This window comes from Mastacembelus armatus, chromosome 8, assembly GCF_900324485.2.
Source record: "Mastacembelus armatus chromosome 8, fMasArm1.2, whole genome shotgun sequence".
Lineage (NCBI taxonomy): Eukaryota > Metazoa > Chordata > Actinopteri > Synbranchiformes > Mastacembelidae > Mastacembelus > Mastacembelus armatus.
The window spans coordinates 10,601,835-10,628,802 of NC_046640.1; the positions used below are offsets into that span (position 1 = coordinate 10,601,835).

The following is a 26,968-nucleotide window of genomic DNA, read 5'->3' on the forward strand; positions in this document are numbered from 1 at the left end:
CAAAATAAAATAAACATCCTCATTTTAATGTAACCAAATATCCTAAACACAACCAAACTGCTGGAAAATTGGGTTTAAGTTTGAGAACAAACCTCCTAATTTAAATGAGATAAATCTTTTTTATTTATTTTGTGCTCAGTACAATTCCTGTAGCTTCCATAAAAATTATAAGTGGATCACTTCTAACACCCCTAACTACACCCCCAAACTACGGCCTCCAAAAGGGTGAACATTATTACATTTGAACAGTTTCCAGATTACCTGTATTGGATTATAGCCTACTGCCTCTTATTGTGCTATCACTGCAATTGTATACTCAGTGTGTATCAAATGCATCAAACGCTTGATGTGTTGTAACACCACTTACGTCCAGAAGGAGGCATTGTTGGTCTACAGGGTGGGGGGGATGCAAGATGTACTGGCACGTGGTAACACATCATTCAATTTTCTCATTCAGAAAACCAATAATTCCTCTGTGGGCCACTTCCAGTGAATATCAGATCATCTCAAGGCGATGCGGGGCCTAAAGACAGCTCAGTCATCTCTATCTGCTTAATTTCATAGACTTTATCTGTGCACAATGTATTTAATGTATCTCCATTAAACGGTCATGACGGTATTTAAATAAAGAGGTGTAATATGCAGGGTGTTTATGCTGATGATGAACTCTTGCATTAAGAGAAACTAAACCTATTTAAAAAATTAACAATCAGATTTTTCTTGCAAATTAAGCAGACGATGATTTACACTGAATAGGTTTACCTTCCATTATATTTCTATCACCTGTCCTGAAGAGCATTTATCACATTATTCAAGGCTGCAGAAATGAAATTGACAAATCTCAACTTGGTTAAATCCTAAAAAGGAGTTTGATCTGCTCAACATGTGTTCACTATCTAGTGTCTGACGACTAATATGACTGAGCTGAAGGAGATAAAATAACTAACAAATAAGAAATCTATCCAGTACTGATTTCATTACATACTGTATGAAATCACTCCCAGAGCAAGTGTACAAGTAGTCCTATGTTTTTTTAATGAGGTTACAGTCAATATAGCTATTATTGTCCAATAAGTAATAAACTTAACACAATTTTATTGGAACAGAAGTTTTAAAACTGTGATAAAAGTAGCGTAGCATAATTTATAGAGCTGTTATAGACCTAATGATAACAAAGGAATTAAGATACAGAAATCCTATATTTGGAGGTTCAGTATTAAGGTTCACCATAAGTTAATGCATAAATACTTAAACCTCCCATGTAAAGGTTTTTTAGCAATAGGTAAGAAAAGGAGGACATTATAAGGATAGAAGAAGAGGCACATTTATCTCCATAAACCCGTGGAGACGCAGTAATAGTATTAGTATTAGTATTAGTAAGAGTAATAGTAATTTCTTTTTAATATTGTTAGATATCACAAGAATAAAAGGCAACATCAAAGAGGATAAGGTGAGTAAACCATGTGACCCACAGACCATCTATTTCCCATAATAGCCGCCTATTACGTTTGAGTGATGTGCCTCAGACATGAACATTAGGAAGGCGTGGCCAGTAATCAAAGTATCGGACTTTCCAGGGAGGGCTGTGTGAGTCCTGCCTGTGGTTTTGGTAGCCGACCAGTCACACCAGTCTGTCAGCGGGACCGGAGGACTGCGCGTCGGACGCGAAGAGCTGGATAAAGCGCACCTGGTCGGCGCATGTATTTGCTCAATATTCATTCCAGTCTGCGATTCCGCTGCGTCTCATATCGGATGCTGGATGCAATCCATACCCGCGTCAAGAACACACCTCTGACGGACAAACCATGGACACTCTAGGCAGCCGCTGTAAGATTGTAGTGGTCGGGGACACGCAATGTGGGAAAACAGCTCTCCTGCACGTTTTTGCCAAGGACTGCTATCCAGAGGTATGTCTGCTCAAAGTGAGAACTTTGTCTTTTTATTCTGGGGGAGGCTGGAGATAGTTTGTGAATGGGTGAGGAGCAGTGTCACTAAATGTAATACAGAGCAACTCAACTTCAGCACTAGTTCAGCAGGTTACAGCCACCTGTCTAAAGACTGAGGTGTTTAAGACAGAAAAACGGTGGTGGCCTGGGGGCTGTAATGAAAAACCTATAAAATCAAGTCCTGTAATGTCTAAATTGACGTTTATTGAGTCTGCATTGCTGCCCATAAAACTTTAAGACGTTGTCTCCAGCAGCTATAATGTCACTGTATTTCTATCATATCCACACAAGGATTTACCTTAACTGTAAAATGTGTCTGCCATAACTCTGTCATTTCAAATTTGATATTCCCTCTACTCTGCTCTTCTGCATAAGAGACTTATCATGGTCCAGATAATTGCGTAACTAAAATAAATGCCTTATTTTCAGAACTATGTGCCCACGGTGTTTGAAAACTACACAGCCAGTTTTGAGATAGACAAGCACCGGATCGAGCTGAATATGTGGGACACATCAGGTAAGCCAATGTCATGTCTCTGTCTGTGGGACTCTTACAGGCTGACATTAAATTGGTTGACTCCCAGCCCTGCAATGGTGACTGTCCCTGGCATGTGACCCTGGCAGAACTGCCTCCGTCTCCCAACTTTTCTAGCAGTCATCTCTTTGAGAAATTGTTTTGACCTAGGCAGGTTCAGATGGATGTTTTTGGTTTTATTTATTTATTTTTTTTAGCTTGGGGCATCTGCTATTTATGATTGTTTTCTTTGCTAGAAACTTCGGTGCCAGCCATGTTCCTCTCTGTGCTGTGTTTACATTCCTTCCTGTGCTGTCCACTGTGCGTGTGTGGCTGGTGCTTCCCATGCTCTGGTCAGGGTCAGGCGACTGTGAGTGGGAGCATGTGCATGGATAACTCAGACAGCATGAGCCTGAGGGAAGCAGTAATTGACCTAACTGTTGAACTGCTGTTATTTGACAAAGTCTAATGTATTGGTTTGCTGACAGTTTCTGCTGATACTGGGCCAGATGAGACATGTTTTCTGCTGATCTAATGAAGATTCCTGCTTTGCCAGGTCTTCAGAAAAACAGAGTTAACGTCATAATTTAAGTGTAATTTTCTTTGGAAATTGTATTTAGACATTTCTTAAAAATAATGACGTCAATAGAATAATATTTACACAGCTGGTCACAATACCTACAGTACCTTTGTTAATCTGGAAGATTCATTCATCATTTTTTTCAGATTCAATCAGCAATGTTTCAGCTGAGCAGTGATATGTGACCTGGTACAGTAGATGTTGTTTCAGGGGTTTTTCTTCCACCCCACATAAAATTCTCAAGGTATTTTCATCCCAGCTGTGTCAGAGACGATGGATTTGCTGCTCTGAGTTACCCTCAGATCTGTACTACATCATAGTCATCTCAGACCAGTGGCTCCCACCAGCTATCTGACCAACGACATGGCTGACAAGTCAGAGGACTGAATATGGGATTCTCCCAGGGGTAGTTCCCTTTTTTACCATAAACATTCCCAAACTATCTTCGGGAAAGAGGATGGGAGTATTTTGGATGGTCAGTCAGTGCAAGAATATTGTTTTTCTTGGACCCCATGTCAACCCAGAGAGTAAATCTGTCGAGGTTGAGGTCTTCTGGGACTGAGGGCCACAACAAAGACTCCCTTATCTCGTGGCTGTAAGAGCCTAATTATGAAGTGGGAATGCTGTGCTTCTGTCCATCTTTAAAACCCTAAACCACGTTTGGCAGTGTTAAGTCTTTAATCTTCAGCCAGGAGCCACCCACCCCAAAACAAATATGATGTCACCCAACCCACAGGAAAAATGCGTGTGTGTTTGACAGGCATGTGTGCCTCTGCATGTGCGCGCGTATGTGTGTGTGTGCGTGCGTATGTGTGTGTGTGTGTGCTTTCAGAGGTCCTTGTGTGGTGTACCATTATTCACTGATTCACAGCAAACACAGATGTTCATATTTTCTCTCAACAAGAAAAATAATTGGCTCACACTTAGATGAAAAAAGCTTTCATCTGAAGAAAATAGCATGTCTCCCATCGTCCCTCTTTTTAGGATCTGATTTTTTTTATTGCTTCATATCATCTCCTCCTTCAGCTCCCATTTTCTAGCTCAGTTTTTTTTTTTAATTCTTTCATGTACCCTAACAGCAGCAGCAGCAGCAGCAGCAGCAGCAGCAGCAGCAGCAGCGGCACCAGTTCACTGCCTGGGCTCTGAGGGCTCGGTCACACAATCATTTTTAGGGGAAATTTCACTGAAATCAATTTATTTCAGGGGCATTGCTGTGATCAGTGGTTTCACCTGCAGAGGTGAAGTAAATGTGTGACATTCTTTGACACAGAGTCAATCCTTGGTAAACTTTGACCTGTAGCCTCTGCATGACCTACAAGTACGTCAATATCTGCTGGACTGTGCCACAGCTACAACCCACTGGAGACTTTCATTTCAACCTGATGGTTCATTCCACTGCAGATATACAGTTGTTTTTATCTGACAATATTTTCAGCCTTTTCACATGAAGTATTATCTTGCTCTTAATTGCTGGTGAAGTCTGCCTGCTTCCTGCTCTGGCTCCCTTTACAAATAAAATTATTGATCGCTATCGGAGTCGAGGCTGTTTAAACAAATTGGGCCTCGCCTGGCTCACATTTCTCCGGCACGGTTATGTGTGCCTTTCCATGAAAAATAATTCCATCATTCATTGTTGCAGTGTGGAGCCATTGATTAGTTTGTTCTCATTAATTCGAGCTCTTCCACAAGATCCAGTAGTTGCAGGATGTGTGAGAACAGGGATAAGGAATTTATCTAATTGAGGTCAGTACTGAGTGTAAATCTGTATGTTTGTGCATGTGCAGGTTTGTGTTGCACTCCCTAAATAAATGGGATTTTTCTAAGAAGCACTGAACAAAAACAGGGAGGTCTTATGGCTTTTGGGAACCAGAGGGCAAATTTCAGCTGCACTTTGTATTCAGCCCTGCGTTCAGGCCAGACCATCTGGAGAGTTAAATCAATTGGAAAGTGATTTAATGGAATTCAAATGAAAAAAAAAAACATTGTATGCATCTGTATCTAAGTGAGCTGTCATATAGTGATGTAGTCATTTTTCTAGTAGTCAGTGTGATCATTACTAGTATGTTTCAGCATTGTATGGCTGTCTTTATTGACTTTTAAAGCAACCCAAGCTGTTAAGCGGTCAAAATGTCAATGTGGCATGGTGATAACTTGTCTAAGGGCCATTAATGATTACAGTCGACACTCAGGGGGCCCATTGGTAGTCAGCCAGTCTGGGTTTTTACAGAGCCTGAGGCATTAATGCACTCTCCATTTCTTCCTGATATGGTAAAGGTGCCTGGGAAAGATTTCTTCTAACCTTGGTCTCAGACTAATACCCCACTTACAGGCCCAAGTCATGACAGACTGGGTTTCCCCAAAGTTCATAAACAGTACGCTCACATCTTTTCCTGTTTTCTCTTCTCTGCTGCCTCTCTAATGCCTGACCTGATTCTCACAAGAAAACTGGAACTCTTGCATTCTGTTTAACCATGCTGGGGTGTGCTTTCAAGTGGCAATCCACAGGAATCTTGTTTTTTGCTTTCTGTTTTCACTGCCGTCTTTGCACTAATCACTCACCGTGTGTTTTCCACTGTACTTCCAAGAAATCACTTGTCATTTGAACGACGTGCCCATCATTCTTATCCTGGGACCGGCTGTGGATGGAATTTGAGCTGCCGTTACGTTTCTTTGTCAGATCAGTGAGGTTGGATACCACTTCCTGGTCTAACCACCCAGTTTTTTGTCTATTTATTTCCAAACAAAGTGTTGTTTCTGGGGCTGGGAACATGAAACGCATCACTTGCTGTGCAGTGGAGGATTTTTCCTGCAATAGACCTGCTTGACACTGGGTGTTCACAACAACAAATATAAAAGCTTTTAGCAACTGGCTACAGTGTTGAAGCACTATTGTGCTGCACAGTTGGTGATAAAAAGCAGAAAAATTGTCATTTGTTCGAAATGTCACAGATTAGTACTCCAAGAGATGTTTAAATAATATTGTTGTGAATTTCAGAGCCCTCTTTTCTATTGAGCCTTTCTCTCTGACAGATGTCTTTAATGCTTTCTTGTGGCTCATTTCTCATGACAAAGCTGTCTTCTGTTTTTACAGTCAGACGTACGATTTGTCTTTGACTTGAGAGATGATAACAAGACACTGCAAGTGTGTAACACCCCTCCCAGCGTCAGCGCTCGTTCAGAGCCACAGTCTGGCTGTCTCCCTCTTCTTATACAGACTTCCCAACATTCCTGGTGCCTTTAAGTTCTTTAAACTCCACATTCTCTGTGTGCCGGACCAGTAGGGCATCCAGAGCCCTGCAAAAACATGCTGAGTTCAGTGGGCTTTTCGTTCCTCAACACTTTCCACTTGATTAATCTTTAATAGAGAATGATTGAATTACAACCACAATGCAGAGCAGAAATAAAATCAACAGAGCCCGCTGAACTTAAACCTATAGCTCACTGGAGCTGGAGGATGTTCAGAAAGTACTACCAGACTTGATAATGATCTGTGTAACAGCCATGCTGATCACAGGCAGTAACATCTGCTCTTGGCTCTCACATTTGGTCCGTTTGGCCTCTCTGAATCTCGACTGTAGACTCAGCATTAAATGATTAAAAACCAACATTTTCATTTTCTTTTGCTTTCCGCTGAACAATTTCCAATTTCAGAGTTAAACACCATTCAGGTGGTTGCAACCCACTGGAAACACAGCTGCACATTGAACCACAAACTGTAAATATACCTTTTTGTTTATTTTTGTCAGCATCCTGAAGGGCGGATGACGACACCCTTTCAACTGCTCTTCACATGCCTGAGCTGAAAGCCCTGAAAGTTGTTCCTAGTCTTTGCCTAACCAGCCCAGGGCAATAACTGCCTAAACGAAACCTGTTTTGATGATGCATAGCAGACTGGAAGGCACTCCCCTGCACTGGGGGAGAACATCTGCATGACAGTTTCGGGTAATGAGTAAACAGAAGATAGTGCAAGGGTGGTGAAATACTATAACTTACATAGAAATCATTTGTGTCGCAGTAATTAAATGCATATATTGAAAAAAAAAGTTTTTTATGTCTCTCCTTACCCCCCCGTACATCCTTACTTTTAGGATAGTAGGATAATGCTTCTTTTAATGGCTTAAACTCTCAATGACTTTTTATTACTGATTAACTTTTTCCCAGCTAGTCCCTAAAATACCAAGCCAAATGTCTCAGATAATGACGACAACATCTCTAAATTGCTTGTTTGACTAACAATCCACAACTCAAAAATATTTAGTTTACTGAAAAACAAAAAATGCGTTATGCATGTTAAACACTGGCATGTTAGTATCGTCAGCGTGAGCAACTTTAGCACTTAGCTCACAGCCTGTGTTTAAATAAAGTCCTGTTCCACAAGAATCGAACTCTTCAGCATCTTCAGACATGAAGAGGCATGGCAGCTATAACAATTTGCAGTGTGTTTTTTGAATCCAATATCAAAATTTAATAGAATTTTTTGCTTTTCAATTTTATGGCTGAAGGATGGGCAAAAGAACAGCTGAGCACTGAGTATAGGCTCCTTATTGCCAAGTCTTCATTCCCCATGCACAAGTACTGTAAAGCCTGTGAGGGTTCTTTTGGACACACAAGGTTATGTTTTGTCTTCTGGCACCTTATGAGCTCAACAGCAGAGTCAGAGATTATCTTTTGGCCCCTCCAGGACTCTCAACCCCTGGTGTCAGGTTAGTGATTATCCCCAGCCTCTCTTGACAGGCTGCACCTAATAATCCAAGGGGTTAGACCCACAAACACTTTTACATATTAGAAGTCAAATCACAAATTCTGTGCATGGTGAAGTGGATGAGCAGCCTTTGTGTGGCATTGGATTTACAACTCACCAAACATTATTGTTGTATTGTCACACAGGGATGCACATAGCTAAAATGGGTGCCTACAGAAATCCAGATGCATGGATTTACCTCATAAATATAATTTTTGACATTACAAGAACAAATCCCCTCTGTGTTGTAGGCATTTCAATCTTCGTCTTTTCCTCTTTGCAAATGGTCTCCAGCTCTAAACCTCTTGAATAATGATCGTCTCATGCACAGCGCTGTACTTCACTGCACCCTGACTCTCTGAGTGGCTTTGTCTGACATTATGGAAACTGTGGAGGACAGCCGGTAGCTCTAGCTGCTGGGCTGGAAGTCTTGGTTCTTGAGCATGTACGTAGCTGTACTCCATCCCTGAAGCTCACCACTCCATGAATCATATTCATGGACTTTTACAAAAAGGGTCAACAATATGAGGAAACGAAGGAAGTTATAACAGGAAAAAAGTGCAGGAAACATAACTTCTCTACAAGTGGCTGTCAGTTATCTTTTTCCCTGTGTTCCTTATTTATCCTCCTTTTTTTCAGTTCTGATAGCCTATTGGTCATTGCAGCTGCTGAAGCAGGGGGTGGGCAGAAGTGCTGCATGAAAGTCAGCACAGACAGGAACACATAGGCTGTAATTATGGCACAATATCTGCTCTCCTCAGTGACACAGTGAAACACACACTCGCACAGACACCTCCAGTTGGTACAACCTGCACCTTGCAGGCATGTAACCACTGCTTTGCCTGATTTTTACATGTATGCCAAATGTCCAGATCAGCCCACGCGTCCTCCCACCCATAAACAATAAGTACTTCTGGGAGAAATCAGAGCATACAGGCTCCCCGTTCTTTGTGATCTCTTACCTCTGTCTGTGGAGCCTGTAACTGTGACCAGAGCTACAGCTATGATCTAAGAGCCAACACACATTCCTTCATCACGTCTCAATCTCCATGTGCTGTCAAGCTTAATGCCAAGCACCAGGCAAAAGTGTATAATCTGCTTAAATAGCATGCCAACTAGCGAACAGCGCTGCACACTGCTAATAGACTGTACTTACTTAATGAGACTAATCAAAGTGTTAAGTTATTAGGGACTGAATGTTCACTGGACAGAATTATAAGCTTTCTTTTGGTATGTTACAAAGAAAATGAATGCTTACAGCTTTTGATGAACCCCGTCCTAAAACTTTACATGCTGTCCTACTGACAGAGGGGAATTTAGCCATTATAAGGACTGACAGAATAAAATCATGAAATGAAGATTTGAGCTGGTTGCTGGAAAACATGAATGACACCAGAAATACAAATGGAGCAGATAAAGGATAAATTAATTTTCTTAGTAGGTATACACAATTAGGTGTTAAATCCCTTAAAAACCTAACTCAGTAGTCCCTTGTGACATTTCTGATCATAAGAAGTGTTATGGAACAATGTTTTGTGGCTTCATCTTTCTATGCTGATACAATTAACCATTTTACTTAGCACCTTTGTTAGACCTGAAGGATCCAAGTAATGTATTTTTTGTGAAACACACACTGAATGTGAGCATAACTTTATTTAAGCTGTCTGATCCTTTATATTGTTCTCCCATAATTATAAATACTAGTGGAGGACATGGATAAGACATAGAAAAGAAAAGTTTTTATCTGTGGGTGCATGTGTACATGTGTGTGGGCATGTATGTGACCGTGTGGATTAGAGTATGTGAACTACAAGCTCTGACCCTGAAAGCCTTCCTGTTGTTAGCGGACTAAAAGGTGGGGGCTGATGAAGTCTGCTGGGGTGGAGCTGGGACACAATGCGAATGGAAAGTGCAGCAGCTGCCTCAACCAGCAGAAAAAACTTGGGGGAGTGAGCGGATGAAGTGAGCAAAAAAGGGGGCACTGTGGTGGGACTGGGAAAGGAGACAGAAGGAGTAGACAGAAGGATAAGTGTACATCTGTGCTTTTCTCACCCCCCAAGTCTTTATGTTTGAGTAAAGTTTGTCAGTGGCACCCATGGGAGCTGACCCCTTGTGGGGACCAAATACACAAACATCAACTATGTCACTGTGTGTTAATTAAACCACTGCAACACTTGTAACACACTAAACACTCAACAGTCCTGTTGGGGGTTTTCACTATCGTATTAGGAAAGAGAGGAAACATGCTTTAATTGTTTTTGGCTTTCATGATCTGAAATGATTTTGAGGAAATCATTGAGGCTGCAATAAATGATCGGAAAATTGAGTTACTGGCTTAATATTTTGAGTTCGTTTTATAATTAATAATAAAATGCTAACAGACTAAATGCTAAATCACCAGTTTTCTTCGGCCAAATGTAAGATCACAAGAGTATGTTCACTTAAAGCATCCAGGTCTCTTTGCCATTTTTTGTTTTAATTTACAGTATTGAGTGAAGAGATATGCAGAAATGCTCACAGGCCAATGGATCAGGACAAAATATTTCTCCCTCATATATTTTCCAAATATAAGCAAACATTCTTCTTAAATACAAACAAAGGACTAACAACAAAGGATTACTCTATTTGAAAACTTTGTGTGATAACTAGTTTCCTTCTAGGAAACACACTTGTCAACAGACCAGCAACTCTAACATAATCACTAAAAACCAAATGACTGTTTGGCACATTATTTAATTACAGCACGATCCACGTGAAAATGACTTTTAACAAGGGTATAGACACAAAATAATTGATCCTGACTCAACCAGATGTGTTCCTGTTGAGGAGCAGGAGCAGTGGAGGCCTAGGCAGGCGGGAAAGCCACCCAGGGAGCTGTGTCCTCCCGGCTGCTCTTAAACCTAACTGTAATGACTCCATAAAGGCAGAATATCACCCAAAAGCATGACTCCAAGACAAAAAAGATAAGAGAGCAGCTCAGGTTTACTCCAAATATGAAAACAGGCAGAGGATAGAATCAGGCAAGCAAGCAAAGAAAGGCCAACTTATCCAGATGGGTTAGGCAGGAGATCACGATCTAGAGGGCAGATGGTCAAACAGGCTGGCACAATCAGAGGGCTGAAAATCTACAGCAGACAATTGCTGAAAGAAGATGGCTGGCATATATAGCAAGGGAGCTAATGGGGGAGTGGCAGGAACACCAGAGTTACGGCAGAGCAATAAAAAGTGGTTGGATCTGTAACAGCAAGAGGGTTATTGACTCGAAGAAAAGGCATGAGAATGATTAAGCTGTAGCTGAAACTGTGACATGGGCACTCAGTCCTTCTGGGCCTTTCAAAACCCTTTCAGCATCCATCTGCAACCCATCTGAGCGTAAAGGGATAGAGGGATAGAGGCCATCTTTCACCTCCATCCTTCACCCCCTACCTGCACCTCACTCACACACACTCGACAGATCCCATCATTTATGGATGACTTTATTTATAAACAAGATCCAGTGTGCTCTCTTTCTTGCTGCTGCTGCTTCTGTGGAAGTGAAATTGCACTTGATGTAGTGCCATGTCTCCCTGGCGGCCTCCCTGGGGGGTAGCAGAATGGGCTAGGGGAAAGATACCACTCATGATAGGGATGTGTTTGGATGGCTATGTGCCAGAGGAAGTGGAGTTGATGTCCTTTTTCCACTCACAAGTTTCTCTTTCATACATCTGCGTAGGTGTAACTGTTGCCTGAATATTCTCTTTTTTCATATCGGACAGAGCGCTGGATGCAGAAGCTGCACTCAGTGTTATTACAACTTTTAATGAAAATCCTCAAGCGGGAGAACAAGTTTTGAAAGGAAAATACATGAAATTGAAAAATGTGTAGGAGTGGAAATATAGTGTGTGATCTGTGCTGTTTTACAGGTGAAAAGGCATATAAAAAGAAGGGTTTAAGGTGTATGAGAGGTTATAGCAGTAGAAGAGCTTTTTAGAGAAACATTTATTGTGGCATGGCAATCACCAGTGCTTGGTCAGAGAATTAGAGTGGATGTCAAATGCTGGCAGTAAACATCAGTAAACATTTGAGTAGCAAGAGCTCCTAGTCAAGGTATTTGACAAAGTCCTATAAAACACATACAATACTCAGTGCAGGTGTATTCCATTATTGGGATCCTTGTCAGATGGAGGTATGTGTTAATAACACAGTCTTAACCAAACACTTTCACACCATTAAGTTTACACTGTGGTTAATTGGCCGTTCATTAAAGTAGGTATGTGCACAATTTGAATGTCTGTGTGGTTGGTGTGGCAGCAGATAGCCGTGAACAGTACAGAAGTAGAATCAGGTGTGTGTGTAACCTGACAGGAATAAGTGTCAGCTTTGATGTGACTGTCCAACACGGTGCTTTTGCCAGATAATGCTGAACTGCAAAAGTCAGACTTCTTATTTCTCCGGGGCAAACTAGTAGGAAAGACCAATTACACTGGTCCGGGTGTAGTGATCCTTATGTGGGTGTTTTATGAATATGTCTACTCTCTTCAGCTTTGTTGCTGCAGCAGCAGGGATTAAATTGGGCTGGAGGTCACTGGAGCTGAGCTCAGCCTCTTGACATCCAAATTGCACTCCGTTGGATCTCCGCTCTGTCTCCTTCAGCATCACAGTGCTGGAAACTCTGACTCTTCTTGCCTGGAACGTCCACTTTCACACACTATCTCACACTGAACAAACAAATGTAAAAGGTAGCTCCTCTTTATTTACCTGATGAAACCCCTGAGGCCATCTCCAGATGGACAGCAAAAATGTGGGCAATGTATGCATGCACATGCACAACAGTGGTAACTCTGTTAAGTATTTAAAGCTTCTGCTGGGATGTTGTAATCTTGTTCTAGTCTTATTAACTTAAATGTTTTTTTCATGTTCTGCATGCTGCACAGAGAAAGTCAGCGGCTGTGTTCAGGATGAGTCCAACACCATCAAAGCTGTCACGGCAAAAGTCCAAATATTATTTTGCCTGGAGAATCTCAATATTGTTTTTAGTTGGCTTGTTGAGTGGCTTGTTCCAGGGCATTTCCAGTTTTGTTGCTTAAATAAAATAATATTGCAGCATTACTGCAAGCAATAAATGAAGTGAAATATGTAGCAATAGGTAATGTGCCTGATAATGAAAGCATCATTTAGTGTACTCAGTTACTTAGTCTACTGTTGTGCTGCACAAGACAGACAGGGCAGGACAGATTAGGTCCTGAAGACCCTTGTCCTGTCTGATCAGCTCTAGAAGAATAAAAGTAGATACTCCAATAGCAGCCTTTCTTTAAAAAAAAAACAACAAAAAAAAACACCTCTTCTCCTCAGAGATCCTTCTGTTTTTCTATGTTCTAGTTGAACAACCAGACAAAAACAATTGAAGCAAAAACACTTGCAGTCTGTGTTGGGGATATCAGAACCAGCTGGGTTCCAACACTGATTGGTTTGAGCGGTGAAAAAGGTTGTGAGGAGAACAAATAATTCTCAAGTCAGCATTTGGTGTTCTTTAACTAGCTCTTGTCTACTTTTTTTTTTTTGTAAGTGTGTTGTTTGGTGGATGTGGGCCAACAGTCTGCTGCTGCTGGTGGTCTGATGAGACTCAACAGTTGTGGAGTAAGTGAACGGCACAGAGCTTGATACACAAAAACAGATAAAAACAGGCTCTGCTCAAGCTCCCCATACACAGCCGCAGACTTTCGAAGCTACTTGGACTGCCTTACACAAACAAACACCTGGTAGTGTTTATAACATCTAGACATCAACATCCCAGAGGAATTAAGAGTGTCACCACCACTGCAGGCTGCCACACAAATTTCTCAATTATTTCTCAGACTATTTGAAGTGGAAATCCAAAACCACACAGCTTCAGCTTTTTCTGCAACACAATGTAACGTCGTGTAGCAGCACTGGCCAATCATGTACGTGCAAGCGTGCATTAAATTACTTTGTAATGTGAATGCCATATTTCCACTCTTTACCTCAAGATTGTAACAACCAAAGATTAAAGGTGCAATGTGTAAAATATGAATGGTGAGATTGGCATCTAGTGGTGAGATTGCAGAATGTAAACCTCTGATCACCCCTCACACCCTTTCCAGAGGTGACGGAGGTTTTAAAACAAAACACAATTCCCTGTCTAGAGCCAGTGTTTGGTTTGTCCATTCTAGGCTACTCTAGAAACATGGTGGCACAACGTGACTGCCTGAATGAAAGTGGACCCACTCCCTACGTAGACTTAAAAGGTTCCATCTAAAATTAAGAAAAAGTCAGTGGTTGGTATTTTTCGGCAATTATACATACATTAATGAATACTGTATTCCATTTCTGCTCATAGATACACATTGCACCTTTAAACAGCCTCTGAAGTGTTAATTCTCTAAGTAGTAGAGGATTAGAAACTACTGTTCTGTGTCATGCCATTTAATAAGCTTTAAACATATGAGTCCATTCCTACAATTGGACCTCCTGGATCATATTTTATTGTCTCACTAGTACATGAAACAACACACCCCACAACAACAAAGCCCCCTGCATTGGTTTAATGTGAACACAGCCAATGCTGCTCTGTCTCCTGCCTGTGCTGTCAACAGTGGCCAGCCTCGCTTTTCAACCTGTGACTGGATGAGGGACAGGGGCATTAAGTTCTCGGCAGCGGAGCTTAGAGCAGATCCGTGGAAGATGCTCAACACCCTTCAAAGGCTGCACTTCCTACAGAGGGAGCATGCAGGGGCTTTGATCAATATCCCCCCTGTGTGAAGACTGAAGACATAGAAGGTTAATGGCCATTTAACCCAGTGTCACCTCCACTGTCCCGTCTGTTTGCTAATGCCTTTGAAAACTTAACACGGCCATCTCTATTATGGATCAATAGCTTTATCTGTGTGTGTTTTATACTTGTATAGCTTATATATCAGAATTAGCAGCCAAAGATATAAGCCCAACTTCAAGGTGAGGGCCAGCTGTTGCTTGATTACAGGCTTTTTAATGGTTTGTTTCACTAGACATTCATTGTGTCAAGCTCGTACAGTATATATAAGGCAGTGGAAGCCAATGTGTGTTGATGGTCTATTGCACTATGTAATCTGCAGGCTGCACATCGCACACACAAATCACTGGTGGCCATCGTGGAAGACAAAGAAGAACAATAAATGAGCAATAATGTTAAAGATTTCACTCAGATGAAACTACTAATCAATTATTGAGTGGATTCAATAGGAAGGATAGGTTTGCATTTTGAGGAGTATAGAATTCTAAAGTCTCCACGAACTTAAAAGCAGCATAAATTTTTTAAGTTGTTTGCAGTATTTGTGTTATGTTTGTTTTATGTATTGGATTCTGGATGTAGGGCTGCAAAGAGAGGTTTTGTGCAGGCTTACATTCACATTATTAAAGCTCATGCTGCAGAATGGTGCACCGGGTCAAACTAACTCCATATCCTTTCAAAGGCTGTCTTGGCAGTACTTTCTGATGGCTATAACCTTGATTGAAGATAAACCATGACGGTTGATGACAGAGACTGGACCCTCAGTAATGAAAAGCCCACTCAATCTCTTAAAGGACAGAGCGCCGAACTGCTTCTTCTCTCCCTTTCCTCTTTCCTCTCCTCTAGTCATCAGTGCACCAGAGTCATTAGCCACCACGATCCCCTTGCTCTCCTGATCTTTTCCTCCTTACTTCCTTTCAGGGCCTCACAATGAAGCCATTTGCATCCCTCCAGGTTGCTACGATACTTGGCCACCCCAAGTTGAAATGTTTTGCCTTTGCTTTGAAGGTGGATTTCAAGAGGAAAACAGCTGCAGGAGAAGGAAAAAAAAAAAAGACAACGTATGTGGTGCTGAATATGCTTTGTTTCTAATGTTGTAGCTAACTAAATCACACTAACTGTTTCTGCTCATTTTGTGATTCGGCTGCTTATTGCTTGCCTGTGTTTGTGTGCATGGCCGTTTTTCAGAGAGTCTATACAGCGTAATGAGGCTGTTAGTTGTTGTTGACTCACTGCCATATGTGCATGAGTGCATCAGAGAGCCTCAAGGCAAAGAGTATTCTTTCCTCTCAATCATAATGTTTTGCTTTTTAGCTGCGTATGCAATGAGCATGCAACAAACAAGAGAAAGAAAGAGAATTCATCCTGTGATGTTACAGATTGATGCACTGCAGACTGGAAGCCTTTGTTAGATGCTGATGTAAACTCAATTTCAGAGGCTTTCCTGATGAATGTTCTCCATCAAACTGCACCATTTGTGCTTTATTGTTAAGTTTATTTCATTGTTTGTGCTCATAAAATGTAAATTCTCATAGAGGGTTTAAAAGAGCAGAGAGCTGTCATGTTTCAGACAGACTGGCCCAATGGGGGCGTAGATGTGTCGGGGGACATGAGGCATAAATGAAGTTGTACCACAAACCCTCAAGCCTTATTACTGTATATTAGCACTCTGCTAAGTACCTGTCTGCCTCAACACCCTCTGGGATATTTCTGGCCTTTGATGAAGCTTGAGTGACGGCGGGTGAGGAACGCTGTTCTCCCAAATGTGTCACCTCTGTTCAGTGGAGCCTTCTGTATGGCACCGTGGCTTAGCGTTAATTTGCCCTGTGGAAATAAAGACAGAAATCCACTTTCCACTCTAAGAGGAAATCGGACTAATGCTAATGCTGGAGGAGGTTTTGTGAGGGGTGTTTTATGCCTGTCCTTGGCACGACGTGGCAGGGTCTCGCTCCTTGCCAGGCATGATGGCTTTTGGTGGCTTCTGCCAGGCTGTACTCCCTCCCTCACCCTCCGGCCCCCATCCATCTCATCCTGTCTCTGTCTGAAATTCAATTGACCTTTTGTTCCACCTCACAGTCAATGGGCACAGGCTAGCACCAATTGCAGAGCCAGAGCTCTCATACCTCTTTATTTGATTTGTCCTGCCGAGTCCAGTGCTTTCATTAACTACCCAAACACCCACCACACACCCCCTGTCCCCCACACTTCTAACAGCTACATCCTTTTTTCCTCTGGTCATGTGTCTTTGCTGGTAGCTAGGTGAGTTCATTTCAGGCAGTGGAGGTGATATACTTTACAATCAGGAGAAAACTCTTCCTGAACCTCCTTGCCCCCCCCCCCCCCCACACCTCCATTTCCTCTTCCTTCTCTTCATGTTCTTGATTCTTATGGTGATTGGGTTTTATTTGTGCCTGCTCGGCTTGTTTTAAACACAGCACTCTTTCCTCCTCTGCCGCAGAGGATTTGTTCTGACTTTGCAAAAGTGCTGAGGTAGCTTTCCTGTCGCTCAGGGCAGAAGAGCTCTGAATTGCTGTGCTGTGACAAGGCTCGTGGTGAACATGACCTGCCAATCATTATGATCTCTGGAATTGACAAATTGATCCAAACTGCCTCGTTTCAACCACTAATTGCACCTTAAGTCAAACAAGCACCACTGGCTCAACCTTTCCCTCATCAGACATCTCTTCCCCTTCATTTGGTTTCTGCTTTAATTCCCCGGTTGCCTCCCTCATCATCACAAGCTACACCTTGCCCTTGCCCTAATGACAAAAGTCTTCTCCGCCCCCTGTCCACCCCCACATGCTCTGGCTCTTTTCTTCTTCAGCTCTAACCTCAGTGCAGGTCTGCTACACTGTGATAAATACTAAAGAACAACTTTAGCAGCCACAGCACCTCATGTGTGACCACTACCAATCAGAGCATGCTGTTGTACAATGTGTGTTTTGCTGGACTTTGCATCTGTGTGATTGGACGTTGTGGGTGTTAGTCCTGCTCTCTCAGCAGTATCTTGTGTTCACAAGTCGAGGGGGACCATGAATTCCTGAAAACGTCCTGTAAGGTGCAGGCTAAGATGAGTGTTACTTTGTTCTTGTGCATTTTAGTGGTGAAAAAAAGATTGTAAAATGATTTGTATCAAAAAGTTTTTCAAAACTGCATTTACACTTTCACAATGTTTAAAGGCACCATCTCATGGAGTTTTTGGCCACTGGAGGTGCTAAACACTTTGATCAGGAAGTCTCTCTTCCAGACTGTGCAGTAAATTTGTATTGGTTGTTGTTACAGTGGAAATTGCAGGTCATCTGTTCCAGACACATAGAAGTAATAATAAGGGTGCATTAGTAATAATAATAAGTGGTTATTACATTTGGTGTCTCTAATGCACAAGTTCCAAAATGCAGAAACCAAAACAGATGTTAAGGTGTTTGAGGTGGGCACACGATCTACGCTGCAGTAAAAGTAGAGAAGTCACATGCAAGTCTTAAGATAGCATAGAGTATTTGTTAGCCCTCAATAGCAAAGTGCACTTTTGTAAAATAAATAAATAAATAAATTGTGAACAAAACTGTCTCACTCACTCTGTGACTGAAAAACCATCAATCTGAAATGTGCGGCCCGTGATAATGTTCTCAGTTGGGAGGGAGCGGGTTACCACAGGACAGTCATCTGAACGACAGGGGCCACAGGCCACGTGCAGCTATTGTCAGAGTCTCATTCCATCATTAACAAAGAGTATGTGGTAATTATAAATCAGGCTGTGGGACCATTGTACTGATTCCATTTACCCTGTCTGACAAAGGCATCCAGCACTTTACCAGGCTGACTGCCTACTGTGTCAGTTCTGATGTAAAGCACAGTAACAGCAAGTGCTAAAATAATCTATAATTATGATAGTCTGTATGACATTAGGGGATTAAATGTTATAATAGAGATGGTTTATACACCAATGTATGCAATGTCCATCTACAGTATGTGATTTAATATTTATGCAGATTTCTGCGTGGTGGTGCAGTGTCAATAAGCCTGAGTCGACACTAAATTTATGCAGTCAGGGTGCTGTTGCTATCAAAATGTAAGGGTTCAGGTCCGCACCAGCTCCTGGAGGAAGCAGCAGGTGAACACCCACAGCCACAACCACATTTCCCAGAGAGTCCAGATATTTTTACAAGCCTCCTAATGAGAGCTGTTAGAGAGCAGGAGCCGTGTAAACCAAGTGGCTTGTGAAAGTACAGAGGCGCTACTCTGCCTTCAAATTTGATCAAGGTACAGAAATGAAAAGCAAGAGTGGGGAGAAGCGTGTGAGTGCACATGAATCTCAAACTGTCAGGAGAAAATGGAAAATTTTCAAACAAGGACCATTTGCAAGAGAAATGGGAAGAGGGATGAGATGAGAGAATTAAAAGGTTCAACCTTTACTTTGGCCTTTGTTCTGGCATTCAGTGTTGTTTCAAGATGATTATGGATTGTGTGCACAAGTCCTCCGGTCCCAAATCCACTATAATTCACTTTGGTGTTCGTGTGCTTCTTTGAGTAACCTCTTGACATTCTCCATGAAGCAGTGTGATAAAGGGAGGCACAGCTGTGTGGAAGCCCAGGAGACAAAGATGCTCAAATATATGCACACAACTGTTAAGATCAAGACTCATTTGCATTTGCAGACTGTGAGCTGGCCCATGCAAGCCAGAGTGTTTTATTAATGACCTTTAGATCACCTTCCAGTATGTCTCTAGTGGACAGAATGAGCCATATGGTTGCGATGGGAAACCCCATGTGGTAAAACCAGGTTAAAAACAAGTATCCACACCAATTTCTCTGCAATGACCTCATGCCATATGTTGTTGTGTGTCCACAGGTTCATCTTACTATGACAACGTGAGGCCACTGGCGTATCCTGATTCAGATGCAGTTCTCATCTGTTTCGACATCAGCCGCCCAGAGACTTTGGATAGTGTCATAAAAAAGGTCAGTTTTATTTTTTATTTATTTATTTTATTTTATTTTATCTTCTCCTCATCTCAAGAGTTTGGATCAGCATTCGCCGTGACATAGGAGAGCCAATCAGGAAAAAAAAAAGTTACCTTTTCCTGATCAGCATCTTTTATCCACTCAGATTTCTGGGCTAGCAGCTTGCATTTTCATGGCTCAACAATAGAGCAAATCAGCACAGGACTTAGATCTTCCCCATTCTTTTATCTCATCAAAACGTCCATGGGTACTTGACCCTCGTCCCTCTGAGGAAAGGAAGGTCAGAGTGAAGAATGAGAGGAGAAGCTTTGCAGCCGGGTGGGTTTGAAAGGTATCAGATACGCAAATTGGCCACACCAGCCATATCAGAAAGCTGTTGCTAAGCCTGCTTAATATTTCTAGAAACTGTCTTTTTGTAGGCATTTAAAATATAAATTCTGAGTTTAATGAAGAAATGTTGGCAAGATGGTGGCAACTAACGTGTTCAATGTGATGTTTCTAGAGTTGTGAGTGGGTGTTGGCTAATGTGTGGTGATAGCTGCCCAGGATTGTTCTCATGGATGTCTTTAACAGCTGAAGGGAGACCATAAACCACGCATATTGTGACAAACCTACTGTATACAGAGGCGCCCAATTTAACGGGCATATGTACGTGCATGCGTGTCATGTAAAACAGGTCTGTGCGTCTTAGTGGTCTGTCATCTTGAAGCCATGTGTGTGTGCTTGCCTTTGAACTGTGCTTCTTGCAGGCCAAAGGCAGTTCCCTGGCTGGCCTGTTGACGTGTTTAGTGGTCAGAGGGGGGCTGTGAAAATGCCCGTGTAGACTTTGTAGATCTAACCAGAGACACCTCTTTTAAAACCCAGAAATATCTCACAAGCCTCAATGCACTCTGTCAACAGAGGGGAACAGAGCTACCATCAAGCTTTTGGTTTTCCCATGAATCCCTTGGCAGGGGGTTGCCATGACCCAAAACCTCTAGCTGTCACCCTGGTAATTTCTAAAACCCAGGGGCAATGGACAACCTGTTGTACAATCACCATCCCAAATTAGACTCTAAAAACAAGGGGGTCACCAAGGTTGCTGGTTGAGAGCTGGGGGAGGAGAGAGGGTTAAACAATCAAAGCTTTTGGATGTTGTTTGCAAAATAGGGATGGGCTTGAAAGGTCAAAGGTTGTTTTCAAAGTGAAGGATGAATAGACACCCTGACATTCTGCACATGGCACGGGGAATACTTTGGGGCTGCCGGCTGCTGCTGTGCATTTGTGTCTCAGGGAGGAGAGACTGTTGCTTCAACTGAGTTTCTAAAGTGACATTTAATCTCAGAGTGATTTTAGAAGGAAGACTGCTCAACCTTTTCTGTACAGAACCTGAAATAGATTTGTTGACAGAGACTGTGTGGGGAAAGCATTATACACTTCAGGTACTGCAGAAACTTGAGCCAAGCTGCCATGAATAACATCATTTCCACATGGTTCTTCACCTAGTGTAAGAACTTTCATTTAAAAGTAGAACTGTGAAGTGAATTATGAAAGCTGTGAGGATTTGTTGTTTTTCTTTGTATTAAGTAAAAGTAAATTTAATATATTTGGGTTTTGGAGGTTTGGTCAGACAAAACAAGGAGTCTGAAGTTGTCACTTTCAGCTTCAGGCTCTGCACTTTCACTACTTTCTGTCAATGTATTAACCAAAATATTTATTTATTTAATCACTGCTATATTAATCAAAAAAAAATAATAATTTATATATAATATAGATAGGTATGTTTGTTTTATAGAGCTATAACTAATTATTAAATTTAAATAGTTTTAAATAATTGATCTTGATGGAATGACATTTTCCCAAATCCCAAATCGCTTGTTTTGTCTGGTTAAAACAGTTACAACAGTATAAAACAGAAAAATGCCAGCAAATCCTCCTCATTACAAAAATGTAAATAAATGTAAATAGTATAAATATTGGGCATTTTCATTTTCCTTTGGCCTCTCAGCTGAACAAATGTCAGGAGAATACTAATCTTTCTCATGCTCAGGTATCCACCATCAAGAGGCCATAGGTCATACCTTATATCTCACAAGCTCACCAGTCAGCACAGGCTGTTCTGTTCTCATATTGACCTAATCAGCGATGTATTAATGTATGTATCTGCATTTATCTTTCTGTTCTCCACAGTGGCAAGGAGAGACCCAGGAGTTTTGTCCCAATGCCAAAGTGGTGCTGGTGGGCTGCAAGCTGGACATGAGGACAGACGTCAACACCCTGAGGGAACTCTCCAAGCAGCGGCTCATCCCCGTCACCCACGAGCAGGTAAGAACAAGCAAATGATGGATATCTGAGTAGAAGGATGTGGAATAAATAATAAGAAAGGGACTTGGAAGGCACCCTGGGAAGAAAGACAGATTTGAAAACAACAACAGATGCAGAAAAGAAATTAGAAAGCAATCCAGCGATCATATGTGATTTTTCCATCTTGGATCAGCAGTGGCGTTGCCTCACTGGTGAAGTCCCACAGGAAGGGAGCGTGAGAGGAGGCTCACGCAACACAATCAGCCACAGCAGAATAAGAGCTGAGTGAAACCCCTTGGGGACATGTTGCTGGGGTTAGCATTTTGACTGAAATTTGCTAACAGTGATCTAGGATTGCACATGGCGATGGCCACGGGAAGAGGCACGGATGTTGCTGGAGGTTACGTCTTGGGACACATTTGTCCCCTGAAATGAAATAGATTTAGATCATGTAGATTTAGGGATTTTCAAAATGCTGAAAAAAAAAACAAAAAAACCCCCCAAAAAACAGACATTGATAAATGAATGAGTCCTTTTATCGCATGCCGCCATGACCTCCAAGCCAATGGAAAGGGGAGAAGAGGGAGGGGATGATAAACTGTTCTGTAAATCTGTGACTTTTAATCAGCTTTCAGCGTGTTCGTTTTGCGCTCTCCCATGTTGGACATACAAAAAGTGGAGGGGCTTTTTCACTACCACACAAAAGCCTCTGGAACAAAGGAGCCTTTTTTCCACTGCTGTCTGAGAGCTCGCCAGAGGCTAAAAGCACGCAGCCCCCCCCCCCAAAAAACCCCCCACTGCAACTGAAAAACAGACTCAAAATAAGATGTAAATAAGATACATAAACAAAAGATGGAGTGGCAAACCACAGAACTAATGTAAAATAGCTGTGGCTGGTCTACACTAAGCTATTGTTTTCTCCTTTTCAGCCACTATTTTTGTCTAGGGCAGCTACTGTTTATACCTCTAACATGCCAGAAAATGTGTGTCACACAGTAGATGCCAGAGCTGTGCACAATAAACATTTTGGTGCTCTAATCCAATAGCCAGTGTTGTTATCCTGTTGTTGATCTTAAATTGAATTCCACCACAGCTGAGGAGTCGTCGGCGAAAATGACCACTGGGTGAACTCCAGACATTTCCGCACTAATCTGCCCAAGATCCGATCAAGCTTTTCCGCTTGTCACGACAACCTCTTCCTCAGCCACCCTCCCCCCGCTGCCCCCTCCCCCGGCGAATCTAAATCTTCGTTCCACTTAATGAGGACTTCATTGCTTGTTGTATGTGGCTCAGTGCACAGCCGTGATAAAAATCAAACCTTGTCCACAGGGGATGAAAAGCCCTCTCTGTTTTGGAGAAAGTGCAATTTGGGGCTCATGGGAAATGCAGTCCTGTCTCATCTGGTACAACCCTTGCACGTGTATATCATGCACAAATGTGGGTTTTAAGTTTGATCATAAAACAAGAGAAGAGGCCGTATCGTACTGTGGTTAAGAGATTTGGCGAGGGATTTTAAAATTAAATTTGTCACTGATTCCATCTCTAGCAAACAATTTACAGTCTCAATTAACTTGGTGTATTGTAACATTACACAGGGGTAAGATCTAATGCTGAAGGCGTTCTGCTAGTGTTTAGTCCCTCCTCTTTAAATAGCTGCACAGACCAAGACCACACTGGCCCAGTGGGTACTGTGCTCCTCTGTTCCCAGAGTATTGAGCGTTATTCATTATTCATGCCTCAGATGGAGGAGATTCATTTGTCTCCATACATGCTTAGATCATTGGCATCCAGTCTATGGTTTAGGCCAACACTTTTGTCTCAGGACAGGGACTTCTGGTCTAAAAATATGAGCACCTGTTTATGCCAAGGTACGACAAAGGATGGTGTGCTAAAAGAGCTCACATAACAAACCCATGTCTAACATAACCACTAAAGGCCTGATGATACAAGAGGAAAGACATTATTGTGTCATGGTCAGTTGTATTAGAAAAGAAGCAGAAAACAAAACCACTGAAATCAATTGAAAGCATCCAAAGTGGAAGAAAATTGCTTTGCAAAGATGTCAAAAGGTGACAAGAGCTAGTGTTTTGTGGCACCGCTCCTGAAATATTGAATGTTTTCCCTTTTGTTCATACTGTACAGCGCTTTGTAACTGCTGCTTCAAAAGATGCTATATAAATGAAGTTTGCTCGCTTGCTAACAATCTCTTGTTTCGCCTGTCTTTGTGTTGCAGGGGAGCACGATAGCCCGACAGATGGGAGCGGTGGCCTATGTAGAGTGCACCTCCAAAGTTTCAGAAAACAGCGTTCGAGATGTGTTCCACATCACCACTCTTGCATCAGTGCGGCGGCCACACAAGCCACAGCTGAAACGCAGCAGTTCCCGCAGGGGCCTGAAGCGAGTTTCACAGCTACCCCTGCCACCACTGCCAGGTCGGACTGAGCAAATGGACCAGGCCCCGGCCATGAGGAAGGACCGGGCCAAGAGCTGTGTGCTCATGTAGAGACCCAGTATTATAAATATATATATGTATATACATAAACACAGAAATATATAACAGAGGAAGTCTATTTATTGTTTTTTTTTTTGTTGTTTTCTCCTCTTGTATTTTCATTTTTTGCACTGCAGAGGAGGGAGGAAAAAAAGAACAATGCTTTGGATTTTTTCTTTTTTGTAGCCTGTGTGCATCTTTTCTAAACTGTTTACATATTTATGTTGTTTTTGAAATGATGGCAAATTGGACTAACCCTCTGGACAGGAGGAAGCTGTGATAGTGGAAATGCCCTCTAGTCTTGGGTACTAAAAAGGAATTAATTTCCTGAAACTGCTCTAATAAGAGGAAAGGTACAGCGGTGAAGCAACAGTGAGGAGACTAAAGTGCATGTGAGGAGAACCATGTTAAAGCAAATGTTTGAGAATGAAACTGTTTTCAGAGGCGGTGTTACTCAGCAGACATGAAGACTGATTATTTAGCTGCCTGTCTGAAGTTGCTTTCTGATGCCATATCTGAGAGGAAACCTTGTACGTACAGTAATGCTCAATAGGGATTCTGGTGATTGGATGAATGATGGCGCCTACCAAACATTAGGAGCTGGAAATGAGATTTGGTAACACTGACGAGAATATTGTAAACGTGTGTGTGTGTGTGTGTGTGTAAGCAGTACTACCACAAGTGCATTTTAGGGGGAAAAAAAATCCAATTTTATTTTGTTCATTTAACACTATTTTTCTCATCAACTCCAATTGTGTCAGTTTGATTCACTCAAGTTAATGCTGTTGTTGCTATTTTAAAGCTGTCTGTGGAAAATCTAGTGGTAAAATGTTAGGGCTATTTTGTTGTACTTTCACTAAACTCACTAAAATAAAGCAACAGCGTGACTCGATGGGGACATGATGATTTCTTGCTCAAATGCATTTAATTTTTTTTTTTTTTATTGGCATCTGAAATCATATATTATTACCACTCTAACAGAGTGTCTCATTATGCTTGGAGAAATTAATCATTTAACACCCTCAAATCTTTTTAGCATTTCCACCACTGTGCTTTTCTCTACCTGTCTTTAAAAGCATTGACAGTAAATAACTGTCCATATCCTGTTATCGCCATCTCTTCACACTCATGTTGCCCTGTAAGTCAAACAGCACTGCAGCCTGAGGGATGAGTCAGTCTTTTAGGGGTAATGTGCACACCTTACAGACCTCTGAGCTGGCAAAATAATAAATAAATAAATAAATAAAAATATTAAACTGCAATGCAGCAGTGCTGAAGCACCGATGTAGTGTTTTTAAATGCCTGATTCTATACAGGTTCAAGAGCTTCAGGCCTTTTCAGTGACATGTTAGATCTTTTATTTGCAGACAACCATTTTTGCTGTCCAGTTGATCTTGGGAGTCTGATGGTTTCAAAGTTTTTTTTTCCTGAGCTACATCTGTAAAACGGTCCATTGGTCAAAGTAGACAGCGTCTCTTAGTGAGCACGACTTTCTGTCTGGAGTGTTTCTGCAGTTTGTAAACTGCTGTATCCTGACAGCTTTTAGGTGTAGGTGAGACTGGACAGGTCTGTCTACTGTTATAGTAGTCATAATAGTCTGCATTGTCTGACGACTTAACTGTGGCTACCTCGTGGCTAGACATTAAACCATTGACAAGGAGATCTCAAACGACTGATCTGAGATGAAGAGAGAATCGTGCTAAGACAAGAAATGAGCAGAGGGTGTGAATTATTGAAGGCATGCTATAAAAACATATCTTCTGAGAATCAAACAATCACCATCTGTAGGCTTGAAGGGATTTGCAGCTGGTTCCTTCATGGAGCACATTTACAATCGGCTCTGGGCAGAAAAGAGATAATCGACGCTCAGAAATGATCAAGATAGGAAAACAACTTTTCAGTTACACAAACATTGGTCTTGCCTTTCTCAAATCTTTGCTCTTTAAGTAGTAAAGTAAACAGAATGTAGTAAGTAAAATACTGGAGGGGTTTACAATCTGAGAAGTAACCATCACTTTGCTTAAACTGCTCACAGCTCAGGTATCCTGTGTGGGGAGGCCTGGGTAAACAGTTCTTGGCTATACTTTAAAGGGGAACAAGGCAAAAAGGTTGGGAACCCTTGTCCTCGACAATTGTCCCTCTGCCAACAAATCAATAAATGATTACCACTCCCTGTGTTTCAAGGCAGCACAGAGGCAAAAGTGCAACATGGCTCTCTGTTGTGGAGAAACTACAAGCGTTCAAAACAAAGTGCATGATGAGGAAGTCATGTTGCGAGAGTGGTTTGAAATGGTTCGATATGTATTTACATCGGAATCCAAGCCACAGCACTGTTCTGTAAAGGAGACAAATACACTCTTTCAGTCTGATTTTTAGTCTGCAAAGAGCTGAGTGTTTTATATCAAAAACATTTTCAGTGCCACATTCATGAAAGCATTAAAAAATAAGATAGGACTTTTTTTTCTTTTTTTTGGACGGACACAGAAGTCACAGGTGAGCTGTACAAAGATGTTGCCCAGAGCAGGAAATGTAGCAGTGGAAATGAGGCCAGCACCCACAGCAGGGGCACAAGACCTGCTACACCCCTACAGTTCAGACTGACACTTAAAAGGATTAGTCTCGTGGTGCCAGTGTGTTTGTGCATTTAACAGAGGAAGGGATCTCCATCGCACTGGCCTGTATTTT

General features: G+C 41.9%; 1 protein-coding gene across 2 annotated transcripts; it reads left to right on the forward strand.

The window, feature by feature from the left end:
- The first annotated feature begins 1,603 nt into the window (after window positions 1–1,603).
- On the forward strand, window positions 1,604–25,115 carry rnd2 (Rho family GTPase 2). Of its 2 annotated transcripts, none has more exons than XM_026324963.1 (5): window positions 1,604–1,922; window positions 2,376–2,463; window positions 19,397–19,506; window positions 21,679–21,813; window positions 24,026–25,115. In XM_026324963.1, the coding sequence occupies exons 1-5, from the start codon at window positions 1,806–1,808 to the stop codon at window positions 24,293–24,295; spliced, it is 720 nt and encodes a 239-aa protein (XP_026180748.1). In that variant the 5' UTR covers window positions 1,604–1,805; the 3' UTR covers window positions 24,296–25,115. The 2 variants fall into 2 exon arrangements, with proteins under 2 accessions (XP_026180748.1, XP_026180749.1); XM_026324964.1 differs by having other exon boundaries at window positions 1,606–1,907.
- Window positions 25,116–26,968: the final 1,853 nt, after the last annotated feature.

What these genes read in the sequence shown, in the direction of transcription:
- rnd2 (XM_026324963.1), top strand. Translation starts at nt 1,806, where the DNA reads ATGGACACTCTAGGCAGCCGCTGTAAGATTGTAGTGGTCGGGGACACG. An exon ending in CAGAGGTATGTCTGCTCAAA is followed by an intron (nt 1,923 to 2,375) that starts GTGAGAACTTTG and finishes CCTTATTTTCAG; the next exon opens with AACTATGTGCCCACGGTGTT. An exon ending in GAATATGTGGGACACATCAG is followed by an intron (nt 2,464 to 19,396) that starts GTAAGCCAATGT and finishes GTGTGTCCACAG; the next exon opens with GTTCATCTTACTATGACAAC.